At 41.6% G+C, this 26,219-nt stretch overlaps 1 protein-coding gene across 1 annotated transcript; it reads left to right on the top strand.

Moving 5' to 3' along the window:
* LOC139412315 (transmembrane channel-like protein 2-B) lies at positions 1–26,219 on the top strand. Its single transcript, XM_071159154.1, has 21 exons — positions 1–46; positions 573–614; positions 1,801–1,850; positions 1,935–2,317; positions 8,655–8,804; positions 9,215–9,305; positions 11,867–11,948; positions 12,049–12,155; positions 12,317–12,415; positions 15,050–15,192; positions 15,306–15,453; positions 15,705–15,899; positions 16,310–16,489; positions 16,690–16,848; positions 17,061–17,189; positions 17,619–17,686; positions 17,784–18,023; positions 18,111–18,236; positions 18,455–18,533; positions 18,697–18,823; positions 25,990–26,219. Exons 1-21 carry the CDS (start codon positions 1–3, stop codon positions 26,217–26,219), a joined length of 2,874 nt encoding a protein of 957 aa, XP_071015255.1.

The following is a 26,219-nucleotide window of genomic DNA, read 5'->3' as shown; positions in this document are numbered from 1 at the left end:
ATGCCTCCTCGGAAGAAAACTGACATTGCAATTAAAATGGAAGAGGGTGGGTAGGATTTATCCTTTTTGTTTTCCAGAGTGGAAATATTTCTTCTTTTGGATTTCCTTCGAATACTGAAGAGTATTCTCTCTCGTTTTTCTCTTTCTTTGATGTGCTTGTAGTAAATATGGAACAGATGTACTACTACAGATCTTACTTTGAGACAGTTTTCTACAACAGGAAAATAATTCTGCATTAACAAGAAATGTCAATTATTATGTGGATTAAAATGAATTTACATTTTTGAAGGGGTTGATACATTTTTCATTAGGTCAAATCAAGTCTGACATTTCTAAGTGGAAATTACAAACACTAAAATACTTTTTAAACCTCAAATACACTACAAGTTTGCATTTCTCAGCAACAAAAGAGTGCTCAAATTAAGATCCTATCTGTAGATGTACTATAACATGGAACATACAATCATACTCTTAAACATGAAACAGTAAGATTGTGAGATTTTTCATGGTTCAAAGACAAAGTACAATATTTGTAGAGCTTTTGACTGACAATGTATATATATATTTTATAGTGGGAATGGATATCGATGGAGAGTTAGACAGTGGGCGTGAGGGTAAGTCATAAGAAGGAGAAAGTGTTTGATGTGTGTGTGTTTATGTGTGTTTGAGCTTATCTGTTTGTTTAATTGTCCAACAGCTGCAAATGTCGAATTTTGGAATAATGTGTTATTCTGAAAAGATGACGTTCTAAATGGGAGACACACTGTGTAAAAAATGATGACATTTACTATTCTAAATGATGAGTTCAAGGACACAATAATCCACCTCAGCTAATTTTGAACTTTTCCTGATGAATAACGATATTCAACATATCAATACAGTAAAGTTCATATGTTTTGAGCAAAATAGTGTTATTTAGACATATTTGCGAGATTGGATTTAGCAGTTCAATGAGTTGGTTTGATGGTGCACTCTGATGTCATTGGTGAGCAAGAAAATATTTGCTAAAAAAAAAAAAAATTAAAATAAAATAAAGTAAGAAAAAAAGTAACACAATAAAATAAAAATAACAATGGGCTACCAGTACCGATGTGCAGGGGTACAGGTTAGTCGAGATAATTTAGGTAACATGTACATGTATGTAGGGGTAAAGTGACCATACATAGATAATAAACAGTCAGTAGCAGCAGCATAAAAAAGGGTGTCAATGCAAATAGTTTGCATTTGACTAACTGTTTAGCAGCCTTATGGCTTGGGGTAGAAGCTGTTAAGGAGCTTTTGGATCTAGACTAGTCATGCGGGTACCCCTTGCCGTGCGATAGCAGAGAGCAGTCTATGACTAGGGTGGCTGGAGTCTTTGACAATTTTTAGGGCCTTCCTCTGACACCGCCTGGTTGGCAGAAAGCTTGGCCCCAGTGATGTACTGGGCCATACACACCACCCTCTGTAGCGCCTTGTGGTTGGATGCCGAGCAGTGCCCTCTGGTGCAGTTGTAGAACGTTTTGAGGATCTAAGGACCCATGCCAAACCTTTTCAGTCTCCTGAGTGGGATAGGCATTGTCGTGCCCTCTACCCAACTGTCTTGCGTTTACCCTCCATTACACCATTGGCAATAACCATGGGGAGGCTGGCAACCTGGCTGATTTAGATGTTTGTTTAATTGTTCAGGTTCTAATGTAATTTGTGTGTGTGTGTGTGTGTGTGTGTGCGCGTGCGCACATGTGTGTGTGTGTGTGTGTGCGTGTGTGTGTGTGTGTAAATGTGTGTGTGTGTAAATGTGTGTGTGTGTGTGTGTCTCAGATGAGGTCAGGTGGAGAGACAGAAACAGGAAAGTCAAACTCTCTCCACGAGCTGGGGGACGGAATGGCAAACAGGCCACCAGCGAGGAGGAAGAGGAGGAGGAGGACGAGGCACAGAGGAAGAGGGCTCATAAGAAAAAGGCCAAGGTCCAAGACAGCGAGGAAGAGGATGAGGAAGAGGAAGACGAGGCACAGAGGAAGAGGGCTCATAAGAAGAAGGCCAAGGTCCAGGACAGCGAGGAAGAGGATGAGGAAGAGGAGAAGAGCATCAAGCGGAAGGGCCCAAAGGCTGCAGGCAGAAATAAAAAGGCAGTCAAGCAGGTGAGTGAGGAGGAGAGTGAGGAGGAAGAACGAGGGAAGAAAAGGAAAGGCAGAAAATTGACTAGCAAGAACCAGAAAGAAGGGCAGAACAAGGAGAAGAAGAGCGATGCTAAAGGGAAAAGTGACGCCAAAGGCAAAGGAGTGAAGGACAAAGGGAACGAGAAAGACAAGAAAAAGAAGAACGCAAAGTACAGCAGGTGCAGTATCCTTTGAGAGGGCCATCTCTCTCACATATCTCCATGCTCCACACACCATCATGCATGAAGGAGGAGTCTGACAGACTCTGTTCAGATATGCCCCTTCAATGTATTGATTAATTAGTTCAGGGAGTTGAGTCATGAAAATGGGTTATAGGGTTGCACAAAAGTGTTACAAAATAATACGACAATGACCTTAGCTCACTATTTGTGAGCTCCCCTCATCTAGCTACACACAATATCCCATAATGAAAAAGCAAAAACAGGCTTTTAGAATTTTTTGCAAATTTATAAAAAACAACAACAACTGAAATATCACATTTGCATAAGTATTCAGACCCTTTACTCAGTACTTTGTTGAAGCAAATTTGGCAGTGATTACAGCCTCGAGTCTTCTTGGGTATGATGCTACAAGTGTGGCACACCTGTATTTGGAGAGTTTCCCCCATTCTTCTCTGCAGATCCTATCAAGCTCTGTCATGTTGGATGGTGAATGTCGCTGCACAGCTACTTTCAGTTCTCTCCAGAGATGTTAGATCGTGTTCAAATCCTGGCTGGGCTACTCAAGGACATTCAGAGAATTGTTCCTACTCCTGCATTGTCTTGGCTGTGTGCTTAGGGTCGTTGTCCTGTTGGAGGGTGAACCTTCGCCCGAGTCTGAGGTCCTGAGCACTCTGAAACAAGTTTTCATCAAGGATCTCTCTGTACTTTGCTCTGTTCATCTTTCCTTCGATCCTGACTAGTCTCCAAGTCCCTGCCACTGAAAAACATCCCCACAGCATGATGCTGCCACCACTGTGCTTCACGGTAGGGATGGTGACAGGTTTCCTCAAGACGTGACACTTGGCATTCAGGCCAAAGAGTTCAATCTTGGTTTCATCAGACCAGAGAATATGTTTCTCATGATCTGAGAGTCCTTTTGGTAAACTCCAAGTGGGCTGTCATGTGCCTTTTACTGAGGAGTGGCTTTTGTCTTGCCACTCTACCATAAAGGCCTGATTGGTGGAGTTTTGCAGAGATGGTTGTCCTTCTGTAAGGTTCTCCCATCTCCACAGAGGAACTCTGGAGCTCTGTCAGAGTAACCATCGGGCGGCAAGCTCTAGGAAGCTCTAGGAAGAGTCTTGGTGGTTGCAAACTTCTTCCATTTAGGAATGGGAAAGGGGGATACCTAGTCAGTTGCACAACTGAATACATTCAACAGAAATGTGTCTTCCGCTTTTAACCCAACCCCCCTTAATCAGAGAGGTGCGGGGGGCTGCCTTAATCGACATCCACGTCTTCGGTGCCCGGGGAAAAGTAGGTTAATTGCCTTGCTCAGTGTTAGAACAACAGATTTTGTAACTTGTCAGCTAGGGGATTTGATCCAGCAACCTTTCGGTTACTGGGACAACTCACCTACACGCCAGACTGCCTGAATGATGGAGGCCATTGTGTTCTTGGCGACCTTCAATGCTGCAGAATTTTGTTGGTACCCTTCCCCAGATATGTGTCTTGACACAATCCTGTTTCAAAGCTCTATCGACAATTTCTTCAACGTCATGGTTTGGGTTTTGATCTGACATGCACTGTCAACTGTGGGACCTTATTTAGACAGGTGTGTGCCTTTCCAAATCATGTCCAATCAATTGAATTTACGACAGGTGGACTCCAATCAAGTTGTAGAAACATCTCAAGGATGATCAATGGAAACAGGATGCACCTGAGCTTAATTTTGAGTCTCATAGCGTAAGGTTCTGAATATTTACATAAATAAGGTGTTTCTGTGTAAAAATGTCTAAAAACCTGTTTTCGCTTTGTCTTTATGGGATATTGTGTGTAGATTGATGAGGAAAATGTTTTATTTAATCCATTTTAGAATAAGGCTGTAACGTAACAAAATGTGGAAAAAATCAAGGGGTCTGAATACTTTCCGAATGCACTGTGTATATATATATATATATATATATATATATATATATATATATATATATATATATATATACATATATATATACATATATATATATACAGTGCCTTGCGAAAGTATTCGGCCCCCTTGAACTTTGCAACCTTTTGCCACATTTCAGGCTTCAAACATAAATATATAAAACTGTATTTTTTTGTGAAGAATCAACAACAAGTGGGACACAATCATGAATTGTCTTGTTGGAAGACAAATCTCCGTCCCGGTCTCAGGTCTTTTGCAGACTCCATCAGGTTTTCTTCCAGAATGGTCCTGTATTTGGCTCCATCCATCTTCCCATCAATTTTAACCATTTTAACTGAAGAAAAGCAGGCCCAAACCATGATGCTGCCACCACCATGTTTGACAATGGGGATGGTGTGTTCAGCTGTGTTGCTTTTACGCCAAACACAACGTTTTGCATTGTTGCCAAAAAGTTCAATTTTGGTTTCATCTGACCAGAGCACCTTCTTCCACATGTTTGGTGTGTCTCCCAGGTGGCTTGTGGCAAACTTTAAACGAAACTTTTTATGGATCTCTTTAAGAAATGGCTTTCTTCTTGCCACTTTTCCATAAAGGCCAGATTTGTGCAATATACGACTGATTGTTGTCCTATGGACAGAGTCTCCCACCTCAGCTGTAGATCTCTGCAGTTCATCCAGAGTGATCATGGGCCTCTTGGCTGCATCTCTGATCAGTCTTCTCCTTGTATGAGCTGAAAGTTTAGAGGAACGGCCAGGTCTTGGTAGATTTGCAGTGGCCTGATACTCCTTCCATTTCAATATTATCGCTTGCACAGTGCTCCTTGGGATGTTTAAAGCTTGGGAAATCTTTTTGTATCCAAATCCAGCTTTAAACTTCTTCACAACAGTATCTCGGACCTGCCTGGTGTGTTCCTTGTTCTTAATGATGCTCTCTGCGCTTTTAACGGACCTCTGAGACTATCACAGTGCAGGTGCATTTATACGGAGACTTGATTACACACAGGTGGATTGTATTTATCATCATTAGTCATTTAGGTCAACATTGGATCATTCAGAGATCCTCACTGAACTTCTGGAGAGAGTTTGCTGCACTGAAAGTAAAGGGGCTGAATAATTTTGCACACCCAATTTTTCAGTTTTTGATTTGTTAAAAAAGTTTGAAATATCCAATAAATGTCGTTCCACTTCATGATTGTGTCCCACTTGTTGTTGATTCTTCACAAAAAAATACAGTTTTATATCTTTATGTTTGAAGCCTGAAATGTGGCAAAAGGTCGCAAAGTTCAAGGGGGCTGAATACTTTCGCAAGGCACTGTATATATGTATGTGTCATCAGCAAACTTAATGATGGTGTTGGAGTTGTGCCTGGCCGTGCAGTTATAAGTGAACAGGGAGTACAGGAGCACGCACCCCTGAGGGGCCCCCATGTTGAGGATCAGTGTGCAGGATGTGTTGTTACCTACCCTTACCACCTGGGGTCCATAGCTTAGTGCTGAGTTTTGAGGGCACTATGGTGTTGAATGGTGAGTTGTAGTCAATGAATATCATTCTCACATAGGTGTTCCTTTTGTCCAGGTGGGAAAGGACAGTGTGGAGTGCAATAGAGATTGCATCATCTGTGGATCTGTTGGAGCGGTATGCAAATTGGAGTTGGTCTAGGGTTTCTGGGATAATGGTGTTGATGTGAGCCATGACCAGCCTTTCAAAGTATTTCATGGCTACAGACGTGAGTGCTACGGGTCGGTAGTCATTTAAGCAGGTTACCTTAGTGTTCTTGGGCACAGGGACTATGGTGGTCTGCTTGAAACATGTTGGTATTACAGACTCACATGCGCCCAACACTTTCCAGTTGGTTGGGCGCATGTTCTGGCCTAGCAGCCTTGTGAATGTTGACCTGTTTAAAGGTCTTACTCTGATCGGCTGCGGAGAACGTGATCACTCAGTCATCCGGAACAGTTGATGCTCTCATGCATGTTTCAGTGTTACTTGCATCGAAGCGAGCATAGAAGGTATTTAGCTCGTCTGGTAGGCTCGTGTCACTGGGAAGCTTTCGGCTGTGCTTCCCTTTGTAGTCTGTAATAGTTCCAAGCCCTTCCACATCCGACGGACGTTGGAGCCCGTGTAGTACGATTCAATCTTAGTCCTGTATTGATGCTTTGCCTGTTTGATGGTTTGTCAGAGGGCATAGCAGGATTTCTTATAAGCTTCCGGGTTAGAGTCCCGCTCCTTGAAAGTGGCAGCTCTACCCTTTAGCTCAGTGTGAATGTTACTTGTAATCCATGGCTTCTGGTTGGGGTATGTACGTACAGTCACTGTGGGGCAGTGAAGTTTCAGCTGTCCGTGGTCTCTCTTCCTCGGAGCACACTGTCACTGTGGGGGTAGAAGCTGTTTAGAAGCCTCTTGGACCTAGACTTGTCCAGCTGTGTATGTAACATTTCACGTAAACCCTGTTTCTTGTCTGCATCGAAGTAACGGTCCTTGTACCTAGCATTGAGCATGGCGGCGACACAGTAAAGAGGCTCAGAGAGAATGCCACCGAATCACTTGTTCACAGCCTTGAGTACTTTTGTAAGTTTTAACCCCACGGTCTGTCGACAGTTTGTTGAGCAGGCATTTCAATACCATGACAGAGGGTGTCACGTCTGCCGCAGACACAGTTGATTAGCTTATTTCTCCAGTCAGTTGTTCAAATGGCGCTAGGAGTGTGTTCATGTTTCCAAGTTTCAAACATGTTCTCAAATGCCATTGAAATGGCAGCAGCGGTATGAGAACCAGCACATTCATGAACATGCAATACGACTTTCCTCAGTAGGAAATCCTCGTTGATCCACTGTGCTGTCAGAATCATAATGCTCATGGGGCTGACATCGCTGGTCCAAATGTCAGTAGTGAAGCTCATGGATGTGAGTTTCAACAATACTGTGTAACTCTGGTAGGGCAACATCTGAAAAATAGTGTGTACCGGGTCTCGACCAGTCGGCAAAAGCCAACATCATCCACAACAGAGGACGGTTGATTGTCAAGGGCAATGAATTCCATTATCTTAGCTTTAAATGATTTTTCCTTTGAGTTGTCTAGCTGAAATGTTCTAACTCTTTCAAATGACTGCTCGACTTGAACTTGTTTAGTTGTTGGAAGTGTGCACTTAGTACTTTTCTGCTTTTGTTCTGTGTAGTGCTGTATTTTTTGTGGCGTACATATGCACGTCATCTACCTACATTATATAGGTATGCATGTCATCTACCTATGTTATATAGGTATGCACGTCAGCTTTGACATCGGTTTTGCACATCGGCGTTAAACTAGACATAGAGACGATGCCGATGTTGGCATTTTTAGCTAATATCGGCCGATTTCGAAATATAGTGCATCCCTATTTTAAACTAATAAAATATCTATAAACCACTTAGAAACCTTCTACAAACTTTTACAATCCCCTTTTAAACTCTAAACATATTTTTATTTCAAAACATAAACCCACATTTGACATGATTCTGGATATTAGGCTATTGAGCTATGGAGATATTAAAACTTGATACTTTGAGAAATATGTCTCATCCCAGCAAACAGTGAACGATCCTATAATGCTGGGTAACATTCCAATTGAGTCACAGTTAAGTCCTAACTTTAGCATGACAACATTCCAGATTTTTTTTTTTAACCCAGAAAAAACGATTTGATAAACATTAGTAGAAGGACATGCTGTAATGGTTATGAGAACGTTTGGGGAAATAATCCAATTACGTTGTTTTTCAACGTTTCTAGAATGTGTTAACTTAATGTTAATGGAGAAAACGTATAGTCATGTGATGGGACATCCCTTGGGTCATCCCTGGGAACCTCTTTCAAAAGTGTCCAACCATTTTAACATTCTCAAAATGTCCCCACTAAAGTTTTGGTAATGCATAACCAGTATTTTTCACCAGAATAGAGTTGGGTTGTAGTGGTATTTGTGCTGGCTCAATCATGGGGTAGTGTTGGTTCATGACATTGAGTTGAGGGATTACATGGTCGGAATGGGGTTTGTTCGTGTCTGGTTGGGTCGATGGGAGAACCAGGTTACTGGACTATTCTAGGATATGTTATTTGACTTGCATGTGTCCCCTCTTGTCCCCTCATTTCAATTCAATTCAATTACATTTAAGGGCTTTATTGGCATGGGAAACATATGCTTACATTGCCAAAGCAATGTTCACTTTTTGTATTTTCTGTTGGTCTGCCAGATGCGTTTCAACATAATGTGACAAGTTCAACATTTGTACCATGATAATTGGGCACTGTGTAAAGCCTCTGGCCATACTGCCCACTCTTAGCAAAGACAGTCTGACCGGAACTATAACTCTACTCTGGTTGACACATGGTTGACCCTGACTTGACCCCTGGCCCTGGTAACAGCTCTTTCTTCTGATAGCTCTTCTTCTTCGGGCGAGTCAGGGGACGAGGATTCTCTGTCAGAAGGGGAGATTGCTGCTCAGAAGGAAGAGGTGGAGGAGAAGAAGAAGCTGATCGCCACTCTAAGGAACAAACCGTGGCGCATGAAGAGGAGGCTTAAACTCCTCAAGTAAACAAAATGGCCACCATCATGTGTATTCCTCCACTGATTTCCCATTGGCTGATTGCCTTCACATAGGGACTTGCTCTTGCTGTGCTGTTTTCTCTTTTTTCTATAACTACAGTACTTTACACATTCCTTAAGGCTTACACAATAATAATGTATTACTTGTGATGTCATCTTATTTATTTTTTAATTCAATTTAAATATAATTGTGCCTGATCAAATGTCAATTTATTTTGTGAAATACTTTAATTACTTTATGGAACGACAAAGTAGATAGATTGTCCATTACCCTTTGCTGATTGATGTTCTTTGACCAGCTTCTCACTGATTTATTGGTGGGTGGTTTATAAAACCAGTGATTGATACTTTTTGTTGGTTGATTAGTCATTCTTTTTTGTGGGTTTGAATTGTAGGGAATGCCAGGCGTTTGTGGAGAAGTTTGAGGGGGCTCTGGGAAAGGGCAAAGGGAGGAAGCTCTACGCCTACAAAGTCATAATGGCTAAGGTAACTTTTCCTAGGCCAAGTGTTAACTTTACAACTGAGTCCACAGTCTTAAAGATGAGTTATGTCCTACTGAATCATTATGAATAATTCAAACAAATTATGCATTTATAACTTCAATATGTTAAGACTTAAGTTAGCTGCCCAGTGACACGAGCCTACTAGACGAGCTAAATTACTTCTATGCTCGCCTCGAGGCAAGCAACACTGAAGCGTGCATGAGAGCATCAGCTGTTCCGGATGACTGTGTGATTACGCTCTCCATAGCCGATGTGAGTAAATCCTTTAAACAGGTCAACATTCACAAGGCCGCAGGGCCAGACGGATTACCAGGACATGAAATCCGAGCATGAGCTGACCAACTGGCAAGTGTCTTCACTGACATTTTCAACCTGTCCCTGACTGAGTCTGTAATACCAACATGTTTCAAGCAGACCAACATAGTCCCTGTCCCCCAAAACACTAAGGTAACCTGACTAAATGACTACCAACCCGTAGCACTCACTTCTGTAGCCATGGAGTGATTTGAAAGGCTGGTCATGGCTCACATGAACACCATTATCCCAGAAACCCTAGACCCACTCCAATTTGCATACCGCCCCAACAGATCAACACCATAGTGCCCTCAAAGCTCATCACTAAGCTAAGGACTAAACAGCTACCTCTGAAACTGGATCCTGGACTTCCTGATTGGCCTCCCCCAGGTGGGGACTAGGTAACCTAGTGATTAGAGCGTTGGGCCAGTAACTGAAAAGTTGCTGGCTCGGTACCCCGAGCTGACAAAGTAGAAATCTGTCATTCTGCCCCTGAACAAGGCAGTTAACCCACTGTTCCCTGGTATGCCATCATTGTAAATAAGAATTTGTTCTTAACTGGCTTGCATAGTTAAATAAAGGTTAAATAAAAAATTAAAAAATAACAACACATCTGCCACGCTGATCCTCAACACGGGGACCCCTCAGGTGTGCGTGCTCAGTCCTCTGCTGTAGGCATGACTCCAACAGCGTCATTAAGTTTGCCGACGACACAACAGTGGTAGGCCTGATCACCGACAACGATGAGACAGCCTATAGGGAGGAGTTCAGGGACCTGGCTGTGTGATGCCAGGATAGCAACCTCTCCCTCAACGTGATCAAGACAAAGGAGATGATTGTGGACTACATTAAAACGAGGACTGAGCACACCCCCATTCTCATCGAAGGGGCTGTTGTGGAGCAGTTTGAGAGCTTTAAGTTCCTTGGTGTCCAAATCACCAACAAACTAACATGGTCCAAGCACACCAAGACAGTCATGAAGAGGGCACAACAAAGCCTATTTCCCCTCAGGAGAATGAACAGATTTGGCATGGGTCCTCAGATCCTCAAAAAGTTATACAGCTGCACCATCGAGAGCATCCTAACTCGTTGCATCACTGCCTGGTATGGCAACTGCTCGGCCTCCGGCCACAAGGCACTGCAGAGGGTAGTGCGTATTGCCCAGTACATCTCCTGGGCAAGTTTCCTGCCATCCAGGATCTCTTACCAGGAGTTGTCAGGGGAAGGCCCTAAAAATGGTCAAAGACTCCAGCCACCCTAGTCATAGACTGTTCTCTCTACTACCACACTGCAAGCGGTACTGGAGAGCCAAGTCTAGGTCCAAAAGGCTTCTTAAGAGCTTCTATCCCCAAGCCATGAGTCTGCTGAACAGCTAACCAAATGGCTACCCAGACTATTTACATTACCCCTGCCCCCCTATTTTTACGCTGCTGCTACTCTCTGTTTATTATCTATGCATAGTCACTTTAACTTTACTTACATGTACATAATTACCTCAATTACCTCGACTAACCTGTGCCCCAGCACGTTGACTCTGTACCAGTACCCCTTGTATATAGCCTCGCTACTGTTATTTTACTGCTGCTCTTTAATTATTTTCTATTTAGTTTTTTACGTATCTATTATTTACTTAACACTTATTTTTCTTAAAACTACATTGTTGGTTAAGGGCTTGTAAGTAATTGTACTGTAAGGTCTACATTTGATGTTTGATGTTATTTGATATGGCATGTAAAATACACATTTAACCCTCTAGAGTCTAAGCCCTGTCTAAATCAGGGGACGGGGATGGGGGTCTACACTAACATATGGAATTGTTTTAAGATGGTTATACCAACAATCATTTAGCTATTTATTTGTTTTTTTAATTACAAATATATGTATGTATTGGATGAAACATTGAAAAAACATTATCGAAAGGAAGTATGTTTTGAAGTTTCGGGATGTCACATGGTCTAACAAACACCACTCTATCTCTGCCACCTTTCACTGAAGATGCGGAACGGTTATATCGGCAGATGTGGGGGATTGAGACGCAGCCCATGCAAAAACTGATATCTCTAGCTTAAAGAGATGGGGATTTTTTTTATTATGTTAATTTGATTTCCGCTGGAGCACAGAAATTGTATGCTAAGGGTTAAATCATAAGTGCAACATAATCTTCATGATTTTTTCTTATCAGGAACTACACAGTACGTCTGTGATAAACTTTTATTTTCAAATATTCTCTCTTAACCTTTTCTGTTTCAGAAAATGATCAAGTTCAACCGTGACTTTGACAATTTCAAAACAGCCTGTATTCCATGGGAAAGAAAGATTAAAGAGGTTGAGAGTGGGTACCATTATTTAAAGCTATGAGTTTCTGTCTTGTTCATGTAATGTAGTTCTATCTATTCATTATGTAACTTTGGAGTTTGAACTCTAACCCTCAGGTCACTTTGGGTCATCTGTGGCTTCCTACTTCATCTTCTTGCGGTGGATGTACGGTCTAAACCTGGTCCTGTTTGGGTTAATGTTTGGTCTTGTTGTTCTCCCAGAGGTGAGCAGCTTTTTACCTTAAGCACATAGTCCATTGTCTTGCAAAATATTTGCAGTTCATTTGGTCAGCATATGGAGAGATATCGTAGGAGGGACTCACTGTCTCATTCTTACAGTCTTTTCCCCACTTCCGTTTCATTTTTCTTTTCTTTCTGTCCGGAGGTGATGATGGGTCTTCCGTATGGGTCTATACCCAGGAAAACTGTTCCCAGAGCGCAGCAGGCCAAAGCCATGGACTACTCCGTCCTCCTTGATTTTGGAGTGAGGATCTTTGGAGTGATGCCATATTTAAGCACCTTGTTAAGTTTACTTAAGGTTCAGGTTTACTTCATATGATTGTACATATGAAACAAACATACATAAAATGTGATGTCATACAGTACTTTTAAATTACTGGTAAAAAAAGGGTAAAAAGTAGATTTTAAGACATTAGGGGTCATACATGTTCATTAATAACATCATCATATTGCATTGTACCTGCATTGTAATTAAACACCCACACCGGTAGAAATACACTGTTTCAAGCTGAAAGACGATGGCCAGAACTTACCCATGATGTTGCACAGCGATTTAAGTCAATAAGCCATCGTTTTATTCAAAGTATTATATATTCAGGCTTGAAGTGACAAATCCGAACTGCCAACTTCGGATCCTATATGACAATCAAATTATTTTCAGCCTATGTTTAGTTTCAGGGCTGGGTTTTACTTGAATGTTACCACCCACCAGCGTGGCATTATTTATTCATCAGAAACAGCTGCAAAGTTATTCCTCTTCGCGACTGAGCTGAGCCAAACAGCCTTGTGTCCACTTGGCTGCCTGAGCCATGGAGCAAATTAAAATAGGCGGTGCAAATGTGTGTTTTTGCAAGTCTACTTTTTAAAATCTTTTTTCAGAAAATTATCATAATCCATTGAATAATTTGTCCATTTTCACTTTTCTTTGGTGGTCTATATAAACAACAAAACAAAACAAATATATATATATATAATACCATTTATAAAATGGTTATATATACAGAACCAGTCAAATGTTTGGAAACACCTACTCATTCAAGGATTTTCATTATTTTTTTTACAATTTTCTACATTTTAGAAAAATAGTGAAGCCATCAAAACTATGAAATAACACATATGGAATCATGTAGTAACCAAAAATGTTTTAAACAAATCAAAATATATTTGATATTAGTTATTATTCAAAGTAGCCACCCAATGCCTTGATGACAGCTTTGCACACACTTGGCATTTTCTCAACCAGCTTCATGCATTTCAGGTGTGCCTTGTTAAAAGTTAATTTGTGGAATTTCTTTCCATCTTAATGCATTTCAGCCAATCAGTTGTGTTGTTACAAGCTAGGGTGGTATACAGAAGATAGCCCTATTTGGTAAAATACCAAGTTCATATTATGGCAAGAACAGCTCAAATAAGCAAAGAGAAATGACAGTCCATCATTACTTTAAGACATGAAGGTCATTCAATCCGGAATTTTTCAAGAACTTTTAAAGTTTCTTCATGTGCAGTTGCAAAAACCATCAAGAGCTATTATAAAACTGTCTCTCATGAGGACCGCCAAAGGAAAGGAAGACCCAGAGTTACCTCTGCTGCAGAGGATAAGTTCATTAGAGTTAACAGCACCTCAGATTGCAGCCCAAATAAATGCTTCAAAGAGTTCAAGTAACAGACACATCTCAACATCAACTGTTCAGATGAGACTGAATGAATCAGGCCTTCATGGTCGAATTGCTGCAAAGAACCACTACTAACGGACACCAACAAGAAGAAGAGACTTGCTTGGGCCAACAAACATGAACAATGGACATTAGACCGGTGGAAATGTGTCCTTTGGTCTGATGAGTCCAAATTTGATATTTTTGGTTCCAACTGCCGTGTCTTTGTGAGACGCAGAGTAGGTGAACGGATGATCTCCGCATGTGTGGTTCCCACCATGAAGCATGGAGGAGGTGGTGTGATGGTGTGGGGGTGCTTTTCTGGTGATGTTGTCAGTGATTTATTTAGAATTCAAGGCACACTTAACCAGCATGGCTACAACAGCATTCTGCAATAATACGCCATCCCATCTGGTTTGTGCTTAATGGGACTATCATTTATTTTTCAACAGGACAATGACCAACACACCTCCAGGATGTGTAAGGGCTCTTTGAGCAAGAAGGAGAGTGATGGAGTGTTGTGTCAGATGACCTGGCCTCCACAATCACCTGACCTCAACCCAATTGAGATGGTTTGGGATGAGTTGGACCGCAGAGTGAAGGAAAAGCAGCCAACAAGTGCTCAGCATATGTGAGAACTCCTTTAAGACGGTTGAAAAATCATTCCAGGTGAAGCTGGTTGAGAGAATGCCAAGAGTGTGAAAAGTTGTCATGAAGGCCAAGCGTGGCTACTTTGAACAATCTAAAATCTAAAATATATTTTGATTTGTTTAACACTTTTTTGGTTACTACATGATTCCATATGTATTATTTCATAGTTTTGATGTCTTCGCCCCCCCTCTCCTAAAGATTAATGCTTTGATTGGTGTAATGATAGCTAGAACCCACACGTGTCTATTCAGATAATGCAAAGGAACCAGCAAAAGAAAATTCAAGGAACTTATAGTTAGTTACATGTTACATGTCATTTGCGGCATGAATGATTATGAGCAAAGCTATTGTAGCCTATCATTTCATTGAATATGTATATTTAAATTTGTGAATATGTGTAAGTAGCCTTCATCATTCTTCGGGCAGGAAATGGCATCGAAATAGTGGCTGCAACTTATGGGTGGGTCCTTTAAGTGTTACACATTTTCAGTACATCAATTGTACTTGTCACTGTCAGCTTAATTTCAGATGAATGACTTGCATATGAACATGATTATTTTTCTTAATTTCACCAGGGCTACTGCAAGTACTCTGTTCTGTTCTATGGCTACTATAATGACGAACGCACCATCGGACTCCTCCAGTTCAGACTGCCACTGTCCTACCTACTGGTCGGTGTTGGCATCTTCGGCTGCAGCCTGATGGTGGTCATTAGAACGTGGGTTAAACACACACACGTGAACATACACATATGCACACAGTAAATACATACTAATCCACATACACACAAACAGTATCCGAAATATTGATGCCAGCAACCCTCCCCCCCAGGATGGCCCGTAACTCGGATGAGGGAGGAGATGGTGGGGACGATGGACAGTTTACATTCACCTTTAAGATGTTCACCAGCTGGGATTACCTCATTGGGAACCCAGAGACAGCTGACAACAAGTATGCCTCCATCACCACCAGCTTTAAGGTAAACACAGCAGCAGCTAACACTTAGGCCTATCCATAGCTAATAGACCGACCTACCACTAGCTTGGCACAATAAACTGTTGTTTATGCATAACTTTGTTCTACAAATATCCATATCTCTTATCTTTAAAAATCTTCAATCTCCCAAGAATCATATACATGTAAAAATGTACTACATGTACGGGCCTAGACACTTACTATCTTCATCCATAGTATCTACTGTGTTTCTCACTAATCGACTGTTCTCGGTAGGAATCCATAGTAGACGAACAGGAGAACCAGAAGGATGAGAACATCCACTTGCGGAGGTTCCTGCGGGTTCTAGCCAATCTTTTCATTCTCTGCAGCCTGGGGGGCAGTGGCTTCCTCATCTATTTTGTGGTCAAGAGGTCTCAGGACTTTGCAAAACTAGATCAGAATACGCTCTCCTGGTATGAAAAGAATGAGGCAGGTTGAGTTGTTATGATCAGATACATGCTGTGCTATGGTACATCTAGTCAAAAGGAGTGAGCCAGAAATGTACATTTGGTGTTTGTCCTGTTTTCTTCAGTTGTAGGTTGTTGTGCTATTATCTGGGTTGTCATGACAGTCAAACATTTATACAATATATATATCATACCACACTTGGGTTACACTTAACTTTCATGAGTAAGCCACTAAAAATTATTACATGTTTATAAATTATATGATACATGTTATACATGTTTATGAATGTAATGCTTATAATGCTTATAAATGCTAATACATCTTTATAAAGAAATACTAATTTAATAATAGTATGTTCAGTATTTAATGGTTATTCATTAAAGTATTTTTTTAGTCTTCATCCTGGTGATTGGTTGTGTTTTGTTTTCCAGGTGGAGGTTGTGATGTCACTGCTGGGGCTGGTGTGCCCCCCTCTCTTTGAGACTATCGCTGAGCTGGAGGAGTACCACCCTCGTATCGCCCTCAAGTGGCAGCTGGGCCGCATCTTTGCCCTGTTCCTTGGGAACCTCTACACCTTCCTGTTCGCCCTGTTTGATGATGTCAATGAAAAGGTACCAGACAATGTGTCAGTGTTATGTACCTGCAAATGCATGTTTGTGTGTTTATTCACCTGTGTGTGTGTGTGTGTGTGTGTGTGTGTGTGTGTGTGTGTGTGTGTGTTCCGTACATATTGTATGAATGTATATTTTACTTACTCACTTATATTTTACTTACTTACTGAACCTGTCTTTGTGTGTTAACATGTGTACAGTTGGAACAGGAGAAGTATATTAAGAATGCCACTATCTGGGGTCTGAAGGAGTACTATGCCAACTACAGCACCTTCCACAACACTACTGACATCCCCCCTCCGGAGATCCCTCCTGCTGATGTCATCAGAGGGCCGTGCTGGGAGACCGACGTTGGCATAGTGAGGATTACCCGCGTTCTTCCTCCGTTTTCCCTTTATTACTAAACATAGCAGACCACCGTTTTTTATTATTTTGTTGTTCCTCCTGGGTTTTCCTCCACCTGACCTTGGCAGCCCATAAAGTTTCTGTCATTGTGCATCAGTGATGAGACTGAGGCTGTGTGACCTGCTGGGCGTTTCATGTTTAGTTTCCCTTCTGTGCTGCCCTCTAGGAGTTTGTGAAGCTCACCGTCTCTGACATCCAGGTGACATATCTGACCATCCTCATTGGTGACTTTGTGCGAGCCGTGATTGTGCGTTTCCTCAACTACTGTTGGTGCTGGGACCTGGAGGCTGGATTTGTACGTGCTAGGCTTCTGAAGAATAACATAACTACTGTTCTACTGTGTGTGTGTTCCCATTCTATCGTAAGACATTTTGGTAGCACTTTACATTACAGTATGGGATAAAGTGGTAATAACATGTATGGTAGTATGGTAACAAGGTATACTTACTCACTATCAATACAATCCAGCACTACTATATTGCTCTTTACTTTGTTTTATCTTTGCTTATTGTATGTGTGAGAACAAGTAAACTTGATACCACACAGCAACATCTGGCACGATAGGTGATCCTTCGCATTCACCAAGACACAGGACACTGCCCTAGGAAGTTAATTACTGAGAGAGAGAAAGAGGGAGAGAGAAAGGGGGGACAATGAACAGAATTATGTTTACATTATTTATCTCATGCATTGCACCATTTCAAATATTTATATGTGATTCTAGCCGTCTTATGGAGAGTTTGACATCAGCGGCAACGTGCTTGGATTAATCTTCAATCAAGGAATGATTTGGTGAGTAAATATGAGACATCACATAAACTATCAACACATTTCCAATCAACCTGTAAGTTGTGTTTATCACATATTTCTGTTTCTGTGTTTGTTTCAGGATGGGTGCGTTCTACGCACCTGGCCTGGTAGGGCTGAACGTCCTGCGTCTCCTCTCCTCGATGTACTACCAGTGCTGGGCCGTGATGAGCTGTAACGTTCCCCATGAGAGGGTCTTCAAGGCCTCCAAATCCAACAACTTCTACATGGGCCTCCTCCTCCTGGTGCTCTTCCTCAGCCTTCTGCCAGTGGTTTACACCATAATGACCCTGCCGCCCTCCTCTGACTGTGGCCCCTTCAGGTGTCTCTCATGCACACACACACACACACACACACACGCACACATACACACTGGGCACACAACTAATGCTGGTCTCTTGTCTACTAGTGGAAGGGCGCAAATGTATGACGTTGTCATGGAAACTATAGAGAAGGACCTACCAGCGTTCATTGGTAATATCTTCACCTACGCAACTAATCCTGGGCTGATCATACCAGCTGTGCTGCTGATGGTGTATGTACACACACACACACACACATGCACACGCACACGCACACACACACACACACACACACACACACACACACACACACACACACACACACACACACACACACACACACACACACACACACACACACACACACACACACACACTAAAGCAAACATGCATATGGTCATAGTAACACACACATGTTCATCATATCAATAGTTCTGTGATCCTGTGTCAGGTTGGCCATCTACTATCTGAATGCGACCTCCAAAAACTATCAAAATGCCAACCTGGAACTGAAGAGGAAGATGCAAATGGTAAATGACCATGAGCACCTGAGCTGCCGTCTCTCAGGACTTAAATCCTATGCTGTAAATAATGACATGTTATTCAGTACTGTTAAATGCATGTACGTAATGCTGAAGGGTGTGTAAATATGAATGCAGCAACACCAACAGTATAATCTGCGGTTGTGTTTAGGCTAGAGATGAGGAGAAGAACAGGAGGAACAACAAGGAGAGTACCAACCAGGTGATGCATGACCTGGTTGGCCTTCTTCCCAATCGTTCTCTAATCCCCCCTCCTGCTGAAGAAGCACCCCCACCAGGTCAGTTCACATAGCCTACTCTACCTTCCTACCATCTCCACTCAGCACCACTTGGTGGTTAGATGTTTTTTTGGCATTAAGAAAAAAATGTGAACCCACTTCAAAGATCAATAGAAGAAACAGTTTGTTTTGAGTGAATTGTATCATAATATCGCTCCGAAGCAGAGCTGTCAAAAAGTATTCACACAATTTGACTTTTTCCACATTTTGTTGTGTTACAGCCTGAATTTAAAATGGATTAAATTGAGATTTTGTGTCACTGATCTACACACAATACCCCATAATGTTAAAGTGGAATTATGTTTTACATTTTTTAAAGCAAATGAATTAATAACGAAAAGCTGAAATGTCTCACTTCAGTAAGTATTCAACCCCTTTGTTTTGGAAAGCCTAAATCAATTCAGGAGTAAACATTTGCTTAACAAGTCACATAATAAGTTGCATGGACTCACTCTCTGTGCAATAATAGTGTTTAACATGATTTTTGAATGACTACCTCATCTCTATACACCACACATACAATTATCTGTAAGGTCTCTCAGTCGAGCAGTGAATTTCAAACACAGATTAAACCCCAATGACCAGGAAGGTTTTCCAATGCCGCGCAAAGAAGGACAGATATTGGTAGATTAGTACTAATAAAAAGCAGATGTTGAATATTTTGAGCATGTTGAAGTTATTAATTACACTTTCGATGGTGTAGCAATACACCCAGTCTCTACAAACATGCAGGCGTCCTTCCTAACTCAGTTGCCGGAGAAGAAGGAAACCGCTCAGAGATCTCACCATGGTGACTTTAAACAGACAGAGGAAGGCTCAACAACATTGTGGTTACTCCACAATACTAACCTAGATGACTGAGTGAAAAGAAGGAAACCTGTACAGAATATAAATATTCCAAAACATGGATCCTGTTTGCAATAAGCCACTAAAGTAAAACTGTAAAGAATGTGGCAAATAAATTAACTTTATGTCCTGAACACAAAGCATTATGTTTGGGGCAAATCCAAAGCAAGGCAAAGACAGAAAAAAAGCCATATTGCAACCTATGGGTTGTGATAATGGCATGGTTTGCTCTATCACCTGTTAGTTTATATAGTGCAGAAAGTTTATACAGAAAGTATTCAGACCCCTTGACTTTTTTCCATATTTTGTTACATTACATCCTTTTTCTAAAATAGATTACATGTTTTTTATCCTCATCAATCCACACACAATACCCCATAATGACAAAGCAAAAACGGGTTTTTAGAAATTTGTGCAAATGTATTAAAAATAAAAACTTAAATTGTACATTTACATAAGTATTCAGACCCTTTAAACAGTACTTTGTTGAAGCTGCTTTGGTAGCAATTACAGCATTGAGTCTTCTTGGGTATGATGCTATAAGATTGGCAGCCCCTGTATTTGGGGAGTTTCTCTCATTCTGCTCTGCAGAACCTCTCAAGCTCTGTCAGGTTGGATGGGGAATGTTGCTGCACAGCTATTTTCAGGTCTCTCTAGAGATGTTTGATCGGGTTCAACTCTAGGCTCTGACTGGCCACTCAAGGACATGCAGAGACTTGTCCCAAAGCCACTCCTGCGTTGTCTTAGCTGTGTGCTTAGGGTTCACCTTTCTGTTGGAAGGTGAACCTTCACCCCAGTCTGAGGTCCTGAGCACTCTGGAGCAGATTTTCATCAAGGATCTCTCTGTACTTTGCTCCTTTAATTTTTCACTCAATCTTGACTAGTCTCCGAGTCCCTAAAAAACATCCCCACAGCATGATGTTGCCACCACCAAGCTTCACCATAGGGATGGTGCCAGACGTGGCACTTGGCATTCAGGCCAAAGAGTTCAATCTTGGTTTCATCAGACCAGAGAATCTTGTTTCTCATGGTCTGAGAGTCTTTAGGTGCCTTTTGGCAAACTCCAAGCAGGCTGTCACGTGCCTTTTACTGAAGAGTGGCTTCTGTCTGGCCACTCAACCATAAAGGCCTGATTGGTGGAGTGCTGCAGAGATGGTTGTCCTTCTGGAAGCTTCCCCCATCTCCACAGAGGAACTCTGGAGCTCTGTCAGAGTGACCATCGGGTTCTTGGTCACCTCCCTGACCAAAGCCCTTCTCCCTCAATTGCTCAGTTTGGGCGGGCGGCCAGCTCTAGGAAGAGTCTTGGTGGTTCCAAACTTCTTCCATTTTGGAATGATGGCCACTGTGTTCTTGGGCACCTTCAATGCAGAAGAAATGTTTTGGTACCCTTCCCCAGATCTTTGCCTCGACACAATCCTCTTTCGAAGATTTTCGGACAATTCCTTCGACCTCATGGCTTGGTTTTTACTCTGACATGCACTGTCAGCTGTGGAACCTTATATAGACAGGTGTGTGCCTTTCCAAATCATGTCCAATCAATTGAGTTTACCACAGGTGGACTCCCGTCAAATTGTAGAAACAGGATGCACCTGAGCTTAATTTCGAGTCTCATGGCAAAGGGTCTGAATACTTATGTTTCTGTTTATTTTTTTACAAATTTGCAAAAATGTCTAAAAACCTGTTTTCACTTTGTCATTATGGGGTATTGTGTGTAGATTGCTGAGGATTTTATTTATTTAAGCAATTTTAGAATAAGCTGTAACTTAACAAAATTTAGAAAAGGTCAAGGGGTCTGAATACTTTCTGAAGGCACTGTATGGCTTGCCACCGTGATATTTAGGTCTAAGCTCGAGAAAGTAAGAAGATACAGAGGGAGAATGAATTCAACAACACCTTTGTTTAATCACAAAAAGGAGCGCAACATCGTTCAGGTGGAGTCCACAATGCATATGCATGTTGCATGTTACAAACAGTTCCATGGCCTACAGGAAGGTCAATCAAGTTAATGTTTCCGAAATTTTCAGACTAAATAACTATTGATTTAGAACAGAGTTATCACAAGTCGCAAAGAATATAGCACTATTTCAACTTCAACATCATCAATCAAATCACTTATGCTTAGTCTAATACAGTGACAACTAGATTCCCAAAACAATTTAGTCCAATCGATGTAAGCTAAGTATCAGGTGGCTGTCCATGTTACTGATTTCTGTGTGTGTGTGTGTGTGTGTGTGTGTGTGTGTGTGTGTGTGTGTGTGTGTGTGTGTGTGTGTGTGTGTGTGTGTGTGTGTGTGTGTGTGTGTGTGTGTGTGTGTGTGTGTGCATAAGTAGAAAAAACATGTTGACTCACCTAACTTGTTGAGAAATGCCAATGCCATCCTCCTTTCCTTCATGTTGCCAAAACCTAGACTCCCTGACTAAAATGTTTGCTTGCAAGCCTAACTTTCTTTCATGAGCGAAGATGAGCCAGCTAGTTAACATTAGCTTACTACATCTAGCTACATATTGAACTTCTATCCTCTCAGGCTCGGGCATAATGTATAATTTTATAGTTGGTTCCCAATCGCCGTTATAATCATTTGCCATTATGGAGAATTAAGTAAAACTACAAGTCCAAATCTCTATCTCCATCCATGGCTAATTTAGGAAAGTGCCAATTTGAACTAGCTAGCTATCCACCAGAGTACAACAACACAATGAGATGCAACAATTCAAGTTTTTTTCTGTCAATGATGTTTGGCTTTTGATGTTTTACATTTGTAATATGATTGGTGTGAAGCCAAATCCAAACGGATTTCCCATGACACTTTTTTTTGGTGCGCCAAGACCGTTCACAGTTGAGCTTGCTCAGTTTAGCTAAATGCTGATTGGCTATTGAGTTTATTTAGTTTAGTTTATTTTTACAGGGACAGTGCACATTAATCAACGTTTCAGTAAAAGTGCCAGTTTTAGCCAGCCGGCTAATTTTCAAGGGCAGGTTATTAAAAACAATTACAATATAGACAATCATTGAGCAGTCAGCACATGCAGAGCAACATAGGACAAGCAAGACATAGCATACAGACAGAGCAACATAGAACAAGCAAGACGTAGCATACAGACAGAGAAACATAGAACAAAAAGCAGCAAGACAAAATTCATAAAAGCAACAAAGTGTTCCCACACTTCACAAGCTACAGACAACAGACAACGTGGAAAGCGGCAATACACAGCTAGGGACCATGTTCACAAATCTGATTGACCTATAGCCATGTCTTCATGCATTTTGGGAAAGTGTGATACGTGGTGCAGTTATGTGTGTCTGATGGCAGTGTATTTCAGACATGGGAAGCTATCACAGAGAAAGCGAATTTACTAAAGGTGCTTTTCCTTAATGGATCTATACAGTCACCTCTCATGGCAGACCTTGTGGATCTGCAGCCGTATGTTTGGGTTTTCTGTTTAACAAAAATACTGAGTGGAGGGGGAGCCAGGCCATTTAGGATCTTGAATACAAGACATGCGTTGGTGTATTGCACAAGATTTTCCCAACTCAGGAGCTCATGCTTTCTGAGGATGTAACAGTGATGATTCCTATTGGGCTTCCTATCAAGCACTTTGAGAGCCTGTTTGTAGACAGACTGAATAGGTTTTAATGTTCTACAGCAAGCTTGGGCCCAACTAGTCAAGCAGTATGTTAAGTGGGGGAGTATCATAGATTTGAAGTACAGTTTTGCTACCTCTGTAGTCAAACAATTTCGTATACATCGGAAATTAGCTAGGTTGAATTTGGTTATCTGAATTATTTTCACATGCTTTTTAAAAGAGAGGTTGGAATCAAGTATGATGCCAAGGTACTTCAAATTAGATACCACCTGGAGCTTCTCCCCTGACACATAGACATCTGGCTCAGTAGCATCTGTTGCCCTCGTTGTGAAGAACATGCAAACAGTTTTTTCACATTGAGATGCAAACACGAGGCTGAGCCACTTTGTAACCTGGACCATTACAGTAGTGAGTTCTTGTGCAGCTTGTTGTTTGCTCTTTGCATGCACATATATCGCTGTATCATCTGCATGCATTTGAACTTCAGACCCAGTACAGACAGAAGGGAGATCATTAATGTACAGGCTGAACAGGAGGGGCCCCAGTATTGACTGTTGGGGCACACCCACATCATAGCTAAGAGTGGGCGACAGCTCATTGCTCATTCTGACACACTGAGTTCTGCCTTCAAGGTATGATTTCATCCATCTCAAGGCATCGGGGGAAAAGTTAAACTTGGACAATTTTGTGATGAGAATCTCATGGTTAACAGTATCAATAGCCTTCCTTAGGTCCAGAAACACAGCCCCAACAACGCCCCCTTTGTCCAACTTGGACTTCACATTTTCCAGAAGAAAGCAGTTGGCCGTATCTGTGGAGTGTTTTGCTCTGAAGCCAAACTGTATGGAGTGTAATGTGAAGGGGCTGTTGCTGAGGTGGGCAATCAGTTGTTCTGCTACACACTTTTCAACAACCTTTGACACCACAGGTAGTATACTAATGGGCCTGTAGTTACTCACGTCAGCAGGGTCGCCCGATTTAAAGATGGCCGTTATTATGGCCGACTTTCATACCCTTGGAAACACCCCCAGACCAATAGATGTGTTGGTGACCTTAGTAATGGGGCCAATGAGTGACTCTTTGTAGTTTTTAAGAAAGGTAGAGTCCAGCCCAAACACATATTTGGCTTTAGAGTTCTTTAGTGAGCTAATCACCTTGTTCACCTTTGTCTCAGAAACCTCCCTTATGATGAAGACAGGTTGAGTGTCATTTACTAGCACTGAGCCCAAGAAAACAGTGGAGGGGTTCTGTGTCAGTACCCTGACAGAGTCAATAAAGTAGGAACTGAAGGCTATTGCTATTTTGACTGCATCCTGTGTTACATTGTTATTCATCATGATTTCTAGTCTTTTTGCAGTGTTACTATGGTCTTTCCCTGTTAACTTGTTTAGCTTCACCAATTATGTTAATAAAAAGGTTTGCCTTGGCCTGTCCGATTTCTTTCATCACCTTATTTCTCAACATGGTAAACCTACATCTGTCATGCTCTAATTTGGATCGTAGGGCTATTTTTAGAGCATAATATCGTTCTTTTATCAATTTCCAGATTTCTCCATTTAGCCAAGGAAGAGTGTTAGTGAACAGGTAGTTTAAAAGTTTCCGATAAATGTTGGACTTGTATTTGTTACGCCTAAGCGGTTCAGTGGAATAGGGAGCGAGGTAGACTTGGTCATTATTCAGAACATTATGGTATGCTGTGTACTGTTCACTCCGTGGAACGGTGAACCAATGTGTTTGGTGTTGATATTCTCCGGTAGTAGACTGATTGTGTCATCCCAGCAAGGATGCACTGACATTATCACTAGAGCAGCTACATAACTGACAATCATAGCAAAGTACTGGAGATAAAACACATAATTGAGCTTTAACTCTTTGCATGAGTTACTTAGCTGGGGTCGGCGTACACCTGATGTTTTACATAAAATAACAGCATTCGTATGAGAAGCGGCACCTGCCGTACCACCCTGTTTTCCATCCGTCATTATCAGCCATTATTAGTTTATACTTTTTTAATCAAGGGAGGCCACATGCTTGCTGACTCCCCTTGCATTCAATGCTACTGGTGGCAACAATATCCTACTCTTTTTGACCAGACAGCATCAGATAGATGGGCTACACATACAGAGACAAAGGGGAGATGTTTGCTCACTTGGATGCTTTCTCCGATGAGATACATTCAGCCTCTTACGAATTGAAGGGAAATGTTGAAACACAGAGAGACAAAAGGTACATCATTTTATTTTTTTATTTTTTCATTTTGGTGGTGGCTGCATTATGTTATGGGTATGCTTGTCATTGGCAAGGACTAGGGAGTTAAAATAAAAAATACATGGAATAGAGCCAAGCACAGGCAAAATCCTATAGGAAAACCTGGTTCAGTCTGCTTTCCAACAGACACTGGGAGACAAATTAACATTAAAGCATGGCAATAACCTAAAACACAAGGCCAAATATACACTGGAGTTGCTTACCAAGACAACATTTAATGTTCCTGAGTGGCCTAATTACAGTTTTGACTTAAATCAGCTTGAAACTCTATGGCAAGTAGGGTTTTTTTCTCTTTTTTTTATGCAAAAAAATCTAAGAACATGTTTTCACTTTTTCATTTTGGGGTACTATGTGTAGGTGGGTAAGAAAAATATATATTTGATCCATTTTCAATTCAGGTTGTAACACAATAATATGTGGAATAAGTAGTTGTACATCCACCCCATTTTTCTCTTTTGCTTTTTCAGACAACATGAGCGAGAAGGGCAGCAAATTTCCCAAGGTGGCAAAACGTCCAGGAGCAGCTGACAATGTCAAGGGGGTTAACCTTCAGAAGGATGTTTCATTGGCTGCACCAAACTCCCGAGCGGCTGTGACCCGCCCCCCAGGCCCAAGGGTTCCGCCTGGAAACGCCAGAGGACCACCCCCAGGGCCGGGGAGGGGCAGAGGGAGGGGTGCACCTCCTCCTAAATGCTAA

Source organism: Oncorhynchus clarkii, chromosome 6, assembly GCF_045791955.1.
Source record: "Oncorhynchus clarkii lewisi isolate Uvic-CL-2024 chromosome 6, UVic_Ocla_1.0, whole genome shotgun sequence".
In the NCBI taxonomy this organism is placed as follows: Eukaryota; Metazoa; Chordata; class Actinopteri; order Salmoniformes; family Salmonidae; genus Oncorhynchus; species Oncorhynchus clarkii.
The sequence above is the reverse complement of the archived record's forward strand: the minus strand, read 5'-3'. Positions and strand labels throughout refer to the sequence as shown.

What these genes read in the sequence shown, in the direction of transcription:
- LOC139412315 (XM_071159154.1), top strand. Translation starts at nt 1, where the DNA reads ATGCCTCCTCGGAAGAAAACTGACATTGCAATTAAAATGGAAGAGG. An exon ending in AAAGATTAAAGAGGTTGAGA is followed by an intron (nt 11,949 to 12,048) that starts GTGGGTACCATT and finishes TCTAACCCTCAG; the next exon opens with GTCACTTTGGGTCATCTGTG. An exon ending in TTCAATCAAGGAATGATTTG is followed by an intron (nt 17,687 to 17,783) that starts GTGAGTAAATAT and finishes TGTTTGTTTCAG; the next exon opens with GATGGGTGCGTTCTACGCAC.